The sequence below is a fragment of the Populus trichocarpa genome, chromosome 19 (assembly GCF_000002775.5).
Source record: "Populus trichocarpa isolate Nisqually-1 chromosome 19, P.trichocarpa_v4.1, whole genome shotgun sequence".
Classification (NCBI taxonomy): Eukaryota; Viridiplantae; Streptophyta; class Magnoliopsida; order Malpighiales; family Salicaceae; genus Populus; species Populus trichocarpa.
The window spans coordinates 11,825,484-11,838,901 of record NC_037303.2 but is presented as its reverse complement, the minus strand read 5'-3'; the positions used below and the strand labels follow the sequence as shown (position 1 = coordinate 11,838,901).

The 13,418-nt window shown below is 34.9% G+C and overlaps 2 protein-coding genes across 6 annotated transcripts; one reads left to right on the top strand and one right to left on the bottom strand.

Annotated features, from left to right (window-relative positions):
* The first annotated feature begins 815 nt into the window (after positions 1–815).
* Positions 816–8,812, top strand: LOC7475778 (regulator of nonsense transcripts UPF3). Of its 5 annotated transcripts, XR_002979349.2 has the most exons (14): positions 816–1,138; positions 1,424–1,530; positions 1,837–1,932; positions 2,065–2,163; positions 2,287–2,363; positions 3,290–3,385; positions 3,698–3,821; positions 4,708–4,808; positions 4,995–5,481; positions 5,604–5,702; positions 6,150–6,271; positions 6,357–6,417; positions 8,196–8,373; positions 8,486–8,812. XR_002979349.2 is itself a non-coding variant. In XM_024591400.2 (13 exons), exons 1-12 carry the CDS (start codon positions 990–992, stop codon positions 6,381–6,383), a joined length of 1,584 nt encoding a protein of 527 aa, XP_024447168.2. In that variant the 5' UTR covers positions 816–989; the 3' UTR covers positions 6,384–6,417; positions 8,235–8,812. The 5 variants fall into 5 exon arrangements, 4 of the variants coding, with proteins under 4 accessions (XP_024447168.2, XP_002325958.3, XP_024447169.2 ...); XM_024591400.2 differs by having other exon boundaries at positions 8,235–8,812; XM_002325922.4 differs by having other exon boundaries at positions 8,196–8,812.
* Positions 8,813–9,088: 276 nt separating this feature from the next.
* On the bottom strand, positions 9,089–13,037 carry LOC7455270 (putative methylesterase 14, chloroplastic). Its single transcript, XM_024591403.2, has 5 exons — positions 12,441–13,037; positions 10,993–11,232; positions 10,749–10,892; positions 9,682–9,816; positions 9,089–9,577 (listed from the first exon to the last, which is right to left on the bottom strand). The coding sequence occupies exons 1-5, from the start codon at positions 12,687–12,689 to the stop codon at positions 9,305–9,307; spliced, it is 1,041 nt and encodes a 346-aa protein (XP_024447171.1). The 5' UTR covers positions 12,690–13,037; the 3' UTR covers positions 9,089–9,304.
* Positions 13,038–13,418: the final 381 nt, after the last annotated feature.

Below are 13,418 nucleotides of genomic sequence, written 5' to 3'. Positions count from 1 at the left end.
AAACTTCGAGCGTCAAAAGAAAGAATGCTTGGAAGCTTTAGAGCTTTTTTTCAGAGCTTCATTTTTCTTTTTCCTTTTCTTTTTCTTTTATGTGAGGGGAAGCTTCTATTTATAGAGGATTGGGGAACTAATTTTGAAATTTTAACACAGGACACACAACGTCTTTCTAATTTTTTATTTTTTTATTTAAAATTATATTTTTTTATTTTTAAATTATTTTGATATACTAGTATAAAAAATACATTTCTAAACACTCTCATATTTGAAAGTGTGACCGTGGTTGTTTTTTAAAGTGTTTTTCACTTAAAAATGTATCAAAATAATATTTTTTTTATTTTTAAAAAATTATTTTTTAAAATCAGCGCATTAAAATGATTCAAAAAATATTAAAAAAATATTAATTTGAAGTAAAAAAATTTTATTTTTTTAAATTTTTTCAAAAATATTTTTGAAATATATATATATGTTAACATTTGTTTTAGATGGAAGATTTCATAAGAATATATGTCAATTAATTGTCAAATATTATTTAATATTTTTGAATTCACTTGACATATGACCATTTAATAATGTCTAGGTGATTGAAGAAATATATGGAAATTAATTTTTTTCATTTTCCAAGAATATTTAAGTTAATGGCTATTTATTGTTGAAAAGAAAGAAAGAAAGTCCAAGGGTATTATTAAGAAAATAAAGTTTATATGGACGACATTAGAATAAGAAGAATAGTGCAGGGACAGTCTCACCTTTAACCCAATGGTTTGTACTTTGTAATAAAAAAAAAAAAAGTCATCTTAAAATTTCTGGAATAAAAATAAATAAACAACAAAAGACATTTGTAACTTCGAAGTTTTGAAGTTCTTTTCTCTGGAGAGAAGACATGAGGCAGCCATAATCTCTGTAAGAAGAAAAAAATACACAAAGAAGATACAGGACAGGGGAAATTGTGATCTCCATATTCAATAAAATTGTGATATAGAATATATATAATGAAAAAGAAGAAGGAACCTTTAGGAAGAACCAAAGTAGTGATAAGGCATTTGCCACCTTCTCTTTCTCAATCAAATCTCTTCTCTCAATTCGATCATCTTTTCTGCCATCGTTACAATTGGTTCCGCTTCCGCCCCGGCAACTCCAGGTCCCTATTCCTTTCCCTTTATTGACTTCTTTCTTTTTATTTCTTTTATTAAAAAATAAAAACATAAAGAGGGTAAGATTTTGTTTGGATTTGAAAAGATGATAACTTTTCAATTTTTGTTGAGAGTTTCTTTAATTCTGTGATGACCCAATTGGATATGGAACATGGGTATTGGAGTTTTGTAATTTTTTCTTCATTTTATTGGTTATTATGGTGACCCTTTCGAGAATTAAAGATTTTTGGTTATATGGGAATTTGAATTTCTGGAAAAATAATGTTTTGCAGCCACAAGAGTCAGAGGTATTCTCGAGCTTATATTGACTTCAAGAATCCAGAAGATGTTTTGGAGTTTGCGGGCTTCTTTCATGGACATGTATTTGTTAATGAGAAAGGTACTTTGGTAGCTAATCTCTTATGAATTGCTTGAAACTTTTTGGCCTGCCTTTTTTCTATCTTTTGTGATTTGCGACTGTTTATTTTGAACGGACTACATCATAGATCGTGAAAGGTTAATCCTTGGAGAAAGCTTAAAAAAATGTTTATTCTGTTTTAAAAAATATAAGGTGTTTGGTGTTTTGATTTTCGATAGGTTCTAATGTGTTTAATCTTGTGCTATTATTGTATGTCATTGTCTCGTTTCCGAGTTCTATAAGATTTGGAGTATGTATGTGACGATTGAAATTCTGCTTTCGATGAAGGTTCTCAGTTCAAGGCCATAGTTGAGTACGCTCCTTGTCAACATGTTCCTAAGTCATGCCCTCATAAAGATTCTCGTGAAGGGACTATTTACACAGGTTCTCTTTCTTTTTCTCTTCTTTGATGCTCATTCTGTTATTTTGAGCTTCTAAGTAGGAATAACTCATACTAGCAAGGAGTTTTGCATACAGATAGATGTTTAGTTTGATTATAATTCTTTCTGAAACTAGATCCTGATTATCTGGAGTTCCTCAAACTTATTGCCAAACCTGCGCGGAATCCTCCTAGTGCTGAAATTAAGTTAGAAAGAAAAGAAGCAGAGGAATCTGGTTAGTTATGATGCTCACTTGCTTTACTGTGGTCAAATGTTCTATTACTTTAACTATTGGTTAATCACGAGAAGTTATTAGCTGAAGAAATTTGTGCTCATTTGTTTTTTCTTTTCTTTACAGAGGCTGTAAAAGGAGCTCCTATTTCTACACCCTTGATGGAATTTGTTCGTAAGAAACGAGCTGATAAGGGTGTTCAGGTGCACTTCATACTTTCTTCTACTTTCTATGTAGGAAAATTGTATAATTCTGTGAAACATTATGTGGTTGCATATCTTTATGTGCTATTAAATGTTTAATGCTTCTGACATGCCATTTGCAGCAGTCTTGCATTGCTGGTTACATTTTGTGCAATTCATTATATATATATATATATATATATATATATATATATATATATATATATGCTTCTTGCACTAGAAAACATTTTCAGAATTTGCTATTGTTTTCCAGCATGCTTGATGTTTTTCTTTTACCTTTAATATGTGGACTATGTTTCATATATCTGTGATAGATTTAGGTGCAGTAGGTAATGTAATGAGTTAAGAAAGTGAGGTAATTGAACAGACCATTATGTTTCTTTTTATTATTATGTGATTGGAGTTTCAGTATAATGGATTTTTTTTTAAACTGGGGAAGAGTATAATGGAATTGTGAATTATCTATGGTATAGCTAATTAAAGTCAGAAATGGAAGACATGTTTTCAAATATTCTTACTTAGCTTTATGTAAGAATTGCCTTTCAAATTCAAAATTTTATGACCAATATCTACCCTTCCAACTATCAATCTATGCATCCATTAGTGAGAGATTCTATTTATCTAATGAAGATACTAGTAATGTTGAAACTGTCATTTTAAGTTTTGATTATCAGCTACAAAAAATGATCATAAATGCTTGAAGGAACTAAGGGCAATTTAGTATTTCAATTCATAAGAAACTCTAAGGGCAATTTAGTATTTCAATTCATAAGAAACTCTATCTCTCTCTTAGGTAAATGTGCTGTTCTTTTTTAGGGGGGAAGTGGGGGTCCTCTAATCTTAATAAACTACAAGCCCGGCTACATCAATAATGTTATCTTAACAAACTCTACATTCATGACAATTTGATTTCGTCATCTCTGTAGGGTTCAGCTGTTGTTAAGAACAGGAAAAGAGCTGGATCAGCATCTCTTACCAATTCTGGTTCAAGTAATGCCAAACAAGGCTCTGGCAAGAAAAGGGTATTTTCCAAAATTATAGCCATAATCTCTTTTAAGCGAAAGTTATCAATCTTAGGAATTAAATGTGCTTGTTGTACCTTTTTTTTCCTGTCATGATTTAGTCTGTAATTAACTGATGGATTAGTTGTTGGCTTAAACATTAAATGATTAGATTATCTTGAAGTTTAAGTCCAAGAAGACATATTCCTTATGCAAGTTCTTATTATTTCCTTCGTTATTACAGAGGTGTAAACGAGAGTACTCAGAATTTTTACCTTAAATTGAGTATATTCTGCTTGTTCTTTCCTCTTTACATTCTTTTCTGTTTGATAGTATATTCTCAAGGACAGCACCAAGAATTCAAATTGGAAGGGCAAGTCGATTATCATCATGGCACGGAAGCAGGAGGGCCTACCTACTACTTCAGGCAGAAAAGAAATATCAGAAGTTGAATCCAGTATGTATTTTTTTTCTGTTTTTAGCATTGATGATAGTATTTCAATGACTAATAGCGTGCACTGCTTGAGTGCATTTTTTTGTCCTAACTGAAAGGAGATCCTTCTGAAAGTTTTGTGCATTATATGTTGCTGTTATTGGAGTATTGAATATCAAATTGATGAGAATCTATAAAAATGGTTGTCAGCGAAGTTACATGGGCATGTGTGTGTTAGACATGTAAAACATGAAATTCTTGGAACCTAACTTTGCAAATCACTGATTTTTGGACATGATTAATTATTAAACAAAACTTATGGTTTTCATGAGAGTCCTTCCTTAATATGATCGGAGCAAGTGACTTCTACTCTACAGCAACAGGACATGAATATCAATAACTTTTTAAGAACTGGTTTTTCTTTGCATTTTTTTTTTCCCTCTCTGGGTTGTCATTTTCCTAAAAGTTTTCATGTAAACAATTAGATCTACTCTTTATTATAAACAATAAATGAAAAGGGGAAATAAAGAAAGCATGTAATCTATTAGGAAACAAGATAATTCAGCAGTCATCCGAAGTATATAGAATCTGAAAGAAACGTTGAGGTTTAAAACTATTTTTAATAAGCTTAAGAAAAAGAAAAAGAAAAAGAAAAAGAAGAAAGAAAGAAAATTTGATATGCATGTGGCAGTGACTCCATGATGGAAGAAGTTGAACAACTTCATTCTTGTTGTGACAATATCAAGGCCAATGTCTCAGTGTCTGCCGTTGTGACATTTGACAACTATTTAGAAGTATTTATTTGTCATGTTTGTTTGTTTTCCTTGGAAATGATATAATCCCTTCGTTGTCTGAAAGAAGTTGCAGAAAGTTTATGGATCTTTGGTTTGTATTTGTTTTCTATATGCAGTTTCTGGAGTTGAAGGTTCTGCTTCTAAAATTTCTTTGGATGCTGAGTCTGGAAGGAAAATAAATTTGCTTCTTGATGGAAAAAAGCGTGAAATTTCTCTTGTAAGATCTTTCGTATATTTTTCTTTTCCCTTTTGATACTTCATTAGCGATCTTCATCTTGTGACTTCTGTCCTTGCTCCTGTGTACATGCACTAACACACAACCAAACCACTTAGCATGGACAAGTCTGGTAAAAAAAGTAGTCACATCTTTCCTGATGCTAGCACTAATGCATTTTACTGCCAGGAATCTGAGGGGCCGTTGCATCAGTTGGGCCTCACTTCTAATTTTGGAAGTTCAGTTTCTACTGCTGCTAAACAGTATCAGAGGCATGAAGCTAGTGAGAGGCTGATAAAAAGTATTCTACCTTCAAAAGCTGCCTCAGCCAAGAAGAAATTTCAAAACCTAGAGGTGGAGAATGACAAGCAACCAATTCAGCCCAAAACCACGCAAGTGGGTTTGAGTGGTCATGTCCCTTACAAGGAGCCACTGGCATCTATGTCTGACAATGATGTAAAAAGTAGTTCATATGATAAGCTTGTGAAAAAGGATCAACACGATCCTGGCTCTCATTTTGAGAAACAAGAAAAACGAGAAAAACATACAAGAAATAAGGATAGACCATGTCGTGGTGTTTGGACTCCTGTTCGGAACTGTCCTAGTAAACATGCTAATGCAGAACACTTGACATCCTCTATATTGCAATCTGAAGTGCATTCTGATTCTGTTCGAGGTATTTTCCATTTCTGTGATTGTTCTTTTGTATAGTCCTGAATGAAATGTGGATATATAATTGTAGCTGATTACAATTTCTTAGCAGGGGGGTACGTAGCTAACTTTTGTCTATTTTTCCAGAAACCCATGGAGAAGTAAAAGATGGCACGCAATATAGGGACCATAATCAGGGATCAGCAGGGTCACCAAGTGGAAGCAATAATTCTTCTGCAGAGAATGGTTAGTTTTCCTATAAAAAATCTAAGTGGAGTGCTCGGCGCTTTCAAAACTTATTCTCATACTTTTAACTAATCATGGAAATTCAGATCCATGTTGGCCAGTTAAATAGAACAAGATTCTTGTTGGACATGATATCAACAAGTCACATGCAATGTTGTATCTATCAGTGTGTATGGTGCTTTCAGCCTACTTTTAGTAGGTACATTACAATAATTAACAATGCTCTTGTTCTCCCAGAACCTGTGGGATATGCCATGCACTAGCACATGTATTAGAATTTCTTTTTGTAAAATTTACAAGTCTGGATTACTCTTTTTCTTTTTAATTTGTATATCTAGGGTTGGCAAATCTAGGGGTGGAACTTTAGAAGCCTTTTCAACCATTGCTTGATGATCACATGTTGCACATTGGCGTCAGCTAAACTTCATTTAATTTGATTTCATCCAGTTTCCCGTAGAGATTTTGGTCGTCGAGTGACAGCCCATAATATAATGCTTGATAGCTCCCCGAGTGCAACTGGAGGAAAATTTTCCAAAAAAGGAGGTCATGCTGGCTATACTGCCCAGGAGGTGTGCACAATTTGTGTTAAGCATCATGGACTGTGATCCCGTTGTATTATTTCTAGTAGTTGAATTATCTTTTTGGTGTTTGCAGAAACAAGTATGGGTTCAGAAGTCTTAAGGTTTTTAAAATCACTCATCTGGTGTTAAATCTGGTAAGCTTGTATCTATATCCACATCATGAATACCATTTTTATGTTTCTTTTTTAGCTATCATACAGAAGATATCTATTAGATTTGTATTGGAAATCAAAGAGGGATTCTGAACAATATGCACCCGAAAGTTTATTGAATATATAGAACCTTGACAGCATTGAACTGTTCACTGAAATGGTTTGCCCAGATAAATGTAAAAAAGTAATGATGAAAGAAGATATAACTTTTGTATTTAGCATTTTAATCATGTCAGGATGATGATGGCGATGGTGATGGTGATGGTGATGATGAATTAACTACTATTTTAGTATTGTACCCACCAATTTCCACATTAGAACCCTTTCACATGCTCTCTCAGAAAGGAAACACAAAAAATGAAAATGCTGGGAATATGTAGTTTTGTAACACAGTTGAAATGTTGGGTATCTAAGATAAGCTTATATATTGTTTGCAAATGAGATGTCTCCACACTTTCAAGTGGGAGAAGCGCTCAGCAATTTAAGAATTTGAAGGCGACCTACCTTTTCTTTTGCAATTTGTCTATGTTTTGCATCTTTGACAGAGTGGAAGAATCAAGACAAATGATTTAACTTTTGTGAAATGTGGTTGGAAAAATCTAAACATTAATCCAAAACTTTTAACTGGATCTTACAGTTTCAGAGGTGATATTTTGGGACTGAGCTGCTGTACTGTGAGAATAAACAAAGCCAAATATCAAAATTTATTATTCATCGAAGAATGATGTGACCATGCATAGTATAGATGTTTATCCAAATGGTCATCAATACTTAACAATGTAGCAGCATGCAAAAAACAAATTATTTTGAATGTTGAAAACCTGAAAAATATGATTGTCGCAGGTTTTTTGACAATCAGATGCATTGTACTCTCCTAAATAAGGAATGAGGGATTAGATTTCTTTGTGTGTAGACCTCTTGCTCTAGTTCATTTACTCGATTACTATAATTGTAAACATCCAGCTTTTTGTCATGCTGTAATCTGCTTGTTCCTTTAAGATCTATTGTCATGCGTAATGGTGATAAGTATTGGCATAACACATTCAAATAAAGTGGTGATAGTATGTTAAAAGTGCTGATGTTGTTTGGTGATGATACACATTTGTCTGAGTTGTAGTAGATGTAGAGATTGTTAGAGAATAATATAAATCATATCTTCAAACCTCACCTAATAGTTTAAGATTCTGGGTTGAATTGATTATTTGACATGGTATCAAAGCCTTGATGACCAAGTGGTCACAAGTTCGAATACCATCCTCATTTATTTGATAAAAATTAAGCACAAGGTAGTGTGAGCATGTGTAAGTTTTAAGCCTAGAGAGCTTTCACTTGAAGGAGTATGTTAGAGAATAATATAAATAATTCGTTGGGACCTCACCTAATAGCTTAAGTTTTTGAGTTAAATTGGTTTTTTGACAGATACTACCATAACCAGGACCCTGATATCCAAAGCTCCCAACCAATTGTTCATACAGCTGGAATGGAACTATGAAACAATCTACATGATGGATGCAATTGTTTATCTTTATCTGCGTGTGTATCTCAGGAGACACTGTTAATATTCCCTCTGAACAACACCTTTGCACACTTAAGCTTGCAAGTGATTGTATGTCAGTGTGTGTGTGTGCTTTTATGTTTGATACGATGCAATGTCCATCTTTGTTTCCATTGATTAAAACTGATTACTCACTTTTCAGGCAATCCAGAATTGCCATTTGCTTCACCTGGAACTAGCTTTAACCCTTTTCAGTATGTTACAGTTCATTGCATGGTCTTATACGCTGTATTGGAGTTTGCAGTTTCTGTATGATGCTGGAGCTACTTCTGTCAGATATTTCGATCTCAGATACATGTTCAGAAGTCATCAAATTAAAGCCAGTGAGAATTGTTCCTGCCTAAAGGAACCATGTGATTTCAATTCTTGCTGCACACTGCGAGGTATCTTCCATTTCCATGTATTTATCAGCTGGAGAGATTATGAATTAGGCTGGATACCGGAACCTGTCTTGTTGGTCAAGTTGATGAATTTTGTGGGCTGCATTTTGTACAGCCTTTGGTTTCTCTGCTATTCAAGCAGCTGTGCAAGGTTCAGTGCTCGTTTTCTTCTGCTGCAACTGCAAATATGCTACTAAATGCGACAGAGTGCTAGTTGTTTGCTGTGCGAAGATAGGTTATACGTATGAAGGCAGCTGCATTTAAAGCTGGTGCAGCTGAATCGGGCTCTGGGATGCCAGAAAGAATGTTGCATGTCAGATGTGTATGCTGATTTCAACGTGCTAAACAGAATTGAGCATTTAGAGAAGCAAAATTGTTTCCTTGATTGTCCTTTACAATTATACACACATAAATTAAAGATTTTATAGAAATGCTTTTCTCACTGTGGGTGGTGATAGTATGAAAGAAACATTACGATCGTTTTCATTTCCATCAGGTCTTCCCAAGCATTCATCTGAGTCTTGGTTACCAACACTCGACAACAGATATTGCTGCCTCCCACGCAGAAGAATTTATATTACGAGAACCGAGGGAAACCGTTGTATTGTCTGTTCTCTTTCACCCAGCAGCAAAAGAACAAAATGGGGAGACGCAGATCAAACCAAATTCTTCACAGCCTGGTAAAATGACCATAACAAGCCTTGCAAAAGCACGAGGAGGAACCAACTATCTAGTCACGATAAATTACGATAATGATTTGTCTAATAAAAAAGTTGATACATTTCCTTCCTATAAACATTCTTGAAATGGAGATAAATAACAGTAGACATACGGCCCAAGTGTTAACTACAATAGCGGACCTTCACATTGTACATGACTTGTATCATATCTATTGCCTTTCGTAAAAATCACACTCAATTTTCTGAAGTATAATCTATGGAATTTGAGCAATCTCCAGCAACATTTTATGCAGGGACTGAGGCTTTGAAAAGAATGGGCAGTGATCACTTCCTTTAATCTTGAAGACTCTTTCTGGTGGATTGTCTCTCACTAGCTTTTCTTGGACATCTGGTGAAAGAGCACGATCATCCAGTGTCTGAATGAAGAACCGCCGACCAGTTCCATATTTTTCAGGGGACAATGATAGCTTCTCCATGATGGGACCAAGTGGAATAGGTCTCATTGAAACCATGGCCAACGCAACATCCTGAAAGTACCAAACTTTGAATGAGTTTCTAAAACAAAAACCTTTCATTTGCTGGTGATTAGATTGGTACTTTCAGGATGTGATTAGATTGATTTTTAACATACCTTTGTTGGTGATTGGTTGAAATATAAACCTTTCATTTGCTGTTTCTCAAACATGAATGCTGTAGGAGGCTTGTCTTTACCATTTCCATAAATCAAAAACTGTGATTCTTGCATAAAACGTTCTGCAGATCCAAGCTGCAATAAGATTCTCTAGTTAGAACATCCAACTCAGAATTGAAAGCAATAAAAACTGTTCGACAGAATCCTGTTAAAAAAGGTCATTGCTTGGTGCAACAGTAAGAGTCTAGGGATAGCTAGATGGGCAAAGGTTTTGTCAAAATTTTCCCTTTCCAAACTGCATTCCAGCTGGACCACAACTACAATTCCTGGTCTTTTATAGAAGCTCTTAGCTCTATGAGGAATTGATTCAGAGTTTTCAATCTCATCTCATCCTTTATTTAGTCCACAACTGTAAGGTTTTAGGAATAGTTTCAAGGAGCAGATCAGGAAGCTTCCTATCTGAGATAGGGTTTTGACATAAGAGATAGGACAATTGGATAAATAGAAGTAGGTAGATAGCATAACATCATACGGCAGTTTAAGCATCAGATGTAAGGATCTTGGTCATCACAGAATAGAGGAAGCTTGCAAATGTCAAAGGCATGGCATCTAACTGCACAAAACAACATACAAAGCATAATTTATGAAAGTTCTTCGAACTTTCTCTTCCATAATAGGGGTCACAAACTTGAAGAGTCAACAATTCTGTAAAGAAGGTATCCTTACAGTTGTGACTTAAGGAGGTCATGTAGACCTCAAGAATGAAGCCAAATTTCTATTGGATTTCTCCATTCTATATCAAGAAAGCACTTTTTTTTTTCTAGCTGAAGACAGATACAGTTATCTGAACCCATTCAGATACTTTTTTTTACCTTCAGTTATTATAAGAATTGAACCATGATTTTAACCCATCCCCTTCAAAATCCAATAGTAGCATAACAGAATTGTAATTTGTTTTACTATGCTCTGGAAGCACATGGCATGGTAGCAAATTATCATGATTTTATTAATTGAATCAGCATTTAAATGAGCTTACTAGATTAAGCAAGTAAGCTTTGATGCTATACCTCTTCAGCAAACACATCAAAAGGCCTCTGACCATCAGACACCATTGTAGCACAGAGAAAAATAGCTTTCGAGATCTTTTTGGGGAAATGCTCAAGTGCATAAGAGACGCAGGCACCTCCACTACTATGGCCAACCAAAAAAACCTGCAGATGAACAGTGCATCAAAAAATATTGCAAAGTACATACTCACAAAGTACATGGAGAATTAATAGGAATGAAAGGGATAAGATGCTTATCACTTACCTGCTCATCCTCAGGCAAGTTTTCTAAATAACTAATCAATGGTTTTGAGTATTCTGCCAATGTTGTGACACTGGATGTATCTGCCAGATCAATGCCTGATCCTGTTAGATCTATGGCAATGGGAAACAATCCTGCTTCCTCTAATAAAGCAATAGTTTTGTACCAACACCATGCTCCAAAACCTTCTCCATGCACCAGAACAAACTTCTTTACGTTTATATTCTCCAAAAAGTCAGGCACCTGAAAAGAATTTACAGCACAATTAAGAAAATCTGACAACATTCTGTAAGTTGAAAAAAGGTGAAAAGTGAAGGTCATCAACTATGACAGATCAGGATACCATTTTCTGACATATGACTTGTGTAATCAATCATGGAATAGAAAACAGAATCTAAAAAAGAAACTAAGAGCAAAAGACTGAGGAGAACACTTTAGGCATCCCAAAATAGATCTCAGATGTTCTGCTGGGAATTATAAAATGTATTGCATAGAGATTTTCCACGTTTCAATAAAAAATGCACAACCCAAATGAACTTATTGTCTTGTACAAATAATAAAGGAGAAGTTTAAGCTAGCCATTTAAATTTTAAATCCATTCAACAGGAACTCAACTTTTACTCGGCACTCATTTACCTTTCTTACACAAATAAGAACTTTTTATGAGGGCAAGCACTAGCTGCAGTACAGTTTTTTTCTATGTTGGAGCTGCGAGTATGATTTTCAAAAAGGACCTTAACAGTCTCAACAACCTTCAGAACTTCAAACGTTTCCATGATGATTTCCACTTCTTTTCATGGCTAATGCAATTACCACATCTTATCCTTCATCTTTGTCATTACAAGTTACGACTCTTAACTTCCCAACTAGTCTGATTCGTCTAGAGACTCATTTAATCCTATTAGTGTAAGTTGCATAGGCTAGTCCATTCCCAATAATATACTAGAGCTTTAGGGCATAGATAGACTGGTTCAAAGTTCTCTCCTCTAGAACTAAGAGTGGACCAGAAAAGGAGCAGTAGCTCCAGCTAGCATTAACTATTAAAAAGTGAAAAAGTGAGCCCCTTAAGATCCTCTTTTGCTTCCATAGTAACCCCGTTACCACTTGATTAAAACTAAAAAAAGATTCAATGATCTTGAAGAGCGTAGGGAATTAACTGAACATACTTTTCCACTTTCAAGTAATCAGACAAACAAAAAAGTAAAAGAATCCCTTTTCCCTTCATCTCTTTTTAAATGAAACTTGATGCTTGCACTCATAATAGGAGACTTTTTTCTCAACTGTGCCCATAATTAATCATGGTACATCATCCACTTTCCATATCAGATCCAATCAAGTAAAGAACCAAGTATAATTAACTCAGCAATTTTACATTAAAAAAGGAAACAAAGCAGCTTAACTATAAAAGCAAAAGCATCAAATAAATGTCTTCAGAAAGCCAAATGAGGAACCTGTTTTCCATTAGAGAAAGGATCAGAGAGATTTCTTCTTCTAGAGCTAGTGGAGCCAATCCTCCTGGACATGGATCCATCAAATCTCTGAGACAATTGGTGCTGTTGTAGTGCCATAGATAAAGCTTGTCTATGCAAGAGCTCTTCCTCTGCCAACAACTTCCTCTGAGACCTGCCCATTCTCTTGCTTCTTGATCCATGATTATCTCTAGTGTCCTTCTTTGTCATGCAAGTAAAATGATTACCCATTATTGCAAAACCTCTTTTCTCAACAGCCCAGAAATCTTTCGAGGTAGATTTGAGTTAATTTTGACAGAAAGCAAACAAAAGTCAAGAAATTTTCATGGAAAGCAGCATGCTTCTCTGCCAAAATAAAAATGATATTCTATATGAAGCCAGAGAGGTTCCTCAATGATTCTTTAATACTAATTTTTTTATTGTCTTTTGGAATATTAGAGAGAGAGTAGGTAGGAGTAGGAGAGGGGAGAGAGGTGGGGGTGAAGTTGGCTATAAATGCTCATCTCTCTCTCTTTCTTGCAATTTGAGTTTTCAACGAGAGTAGAGAGACTTTCCAATGCCCTTTCTGTTTACCAAAAAGAAACAAACGAAACTTAGTCAAAAGTGTGTGAAATAACAGCACAAGTTTTTGTTTTTACTGAGACAAGTCTCCTGTGCAAGAAGGCCTTACGAACTTCGATTGGAGATCGCGTGGAGCATGGAAGATGGGGACATGCACGTCCTTTTCTTCTTCCTCGGCATAGTTTGTTTAGATATGCTTCAGCTCTCACATGTTACTGATGCCCTTCCTTCCTTCTAGCTTCGGTCGCCGGCTAAGATTTCAGTTTCGCTAACGTTCTTTTTTGCTTTTTTTAGATTATCCAAACACTTCTTCCATGAAACAGTTCCTTTTTTTGTGAGATTTTCTCAAATTGGGCAGTGGTAGACTGAAAACATAGTTTGCCTTTAATGTTTCTGAAG

Excerpts from the sequence above, each read along its gene's own strand:
- LOC7475778 (XM_024591400.2), top strand. The coding sequence starts at position 990 with ATGAAAAAGAAGAAGGAACCTTTAGGAAGAACCAAAGTAGTGATAAGG. Across the intron at positions 1,139-1,423 it reads TTCCGCCCCGGCAACTCCAG|CCACAAGAGTCAGAGGTATT; the intron begins GTCCCTATTCCT and ends AATGTTTTGCAG. Across the intron at positions 3,822-4,707 it reads AATATCAGAAGTTGAATCCA|TTTCTGGAGTTGAAGGTTCT; the intron begins GTATGTATTTTT and ends TTCTATATGCAG.
- LOC7455270 (XM_024591403.2), bottom strand. The coding sequence starts at position 12,689 with ATGGGTAATCATTTTACTTGCATGACAAAGAAGGACACTAGAGATAAT. Across the intron at positions 10,893-10,992 it reads ACTTGCCTGAGGATGAGCAG|GTTTTTTTGGTTGGCCATAG; the intron begins GTAAGTGATAAG and ends GTTCATCTGCAG. Across the intron at positions 9,817-10,748 it reads TTGATGTGTTTGCTGAAGAG|CTTGGATCTGCAGAACGTTT; the intron begins GTATAGCATCAA and ends ATCTTATTGCAG.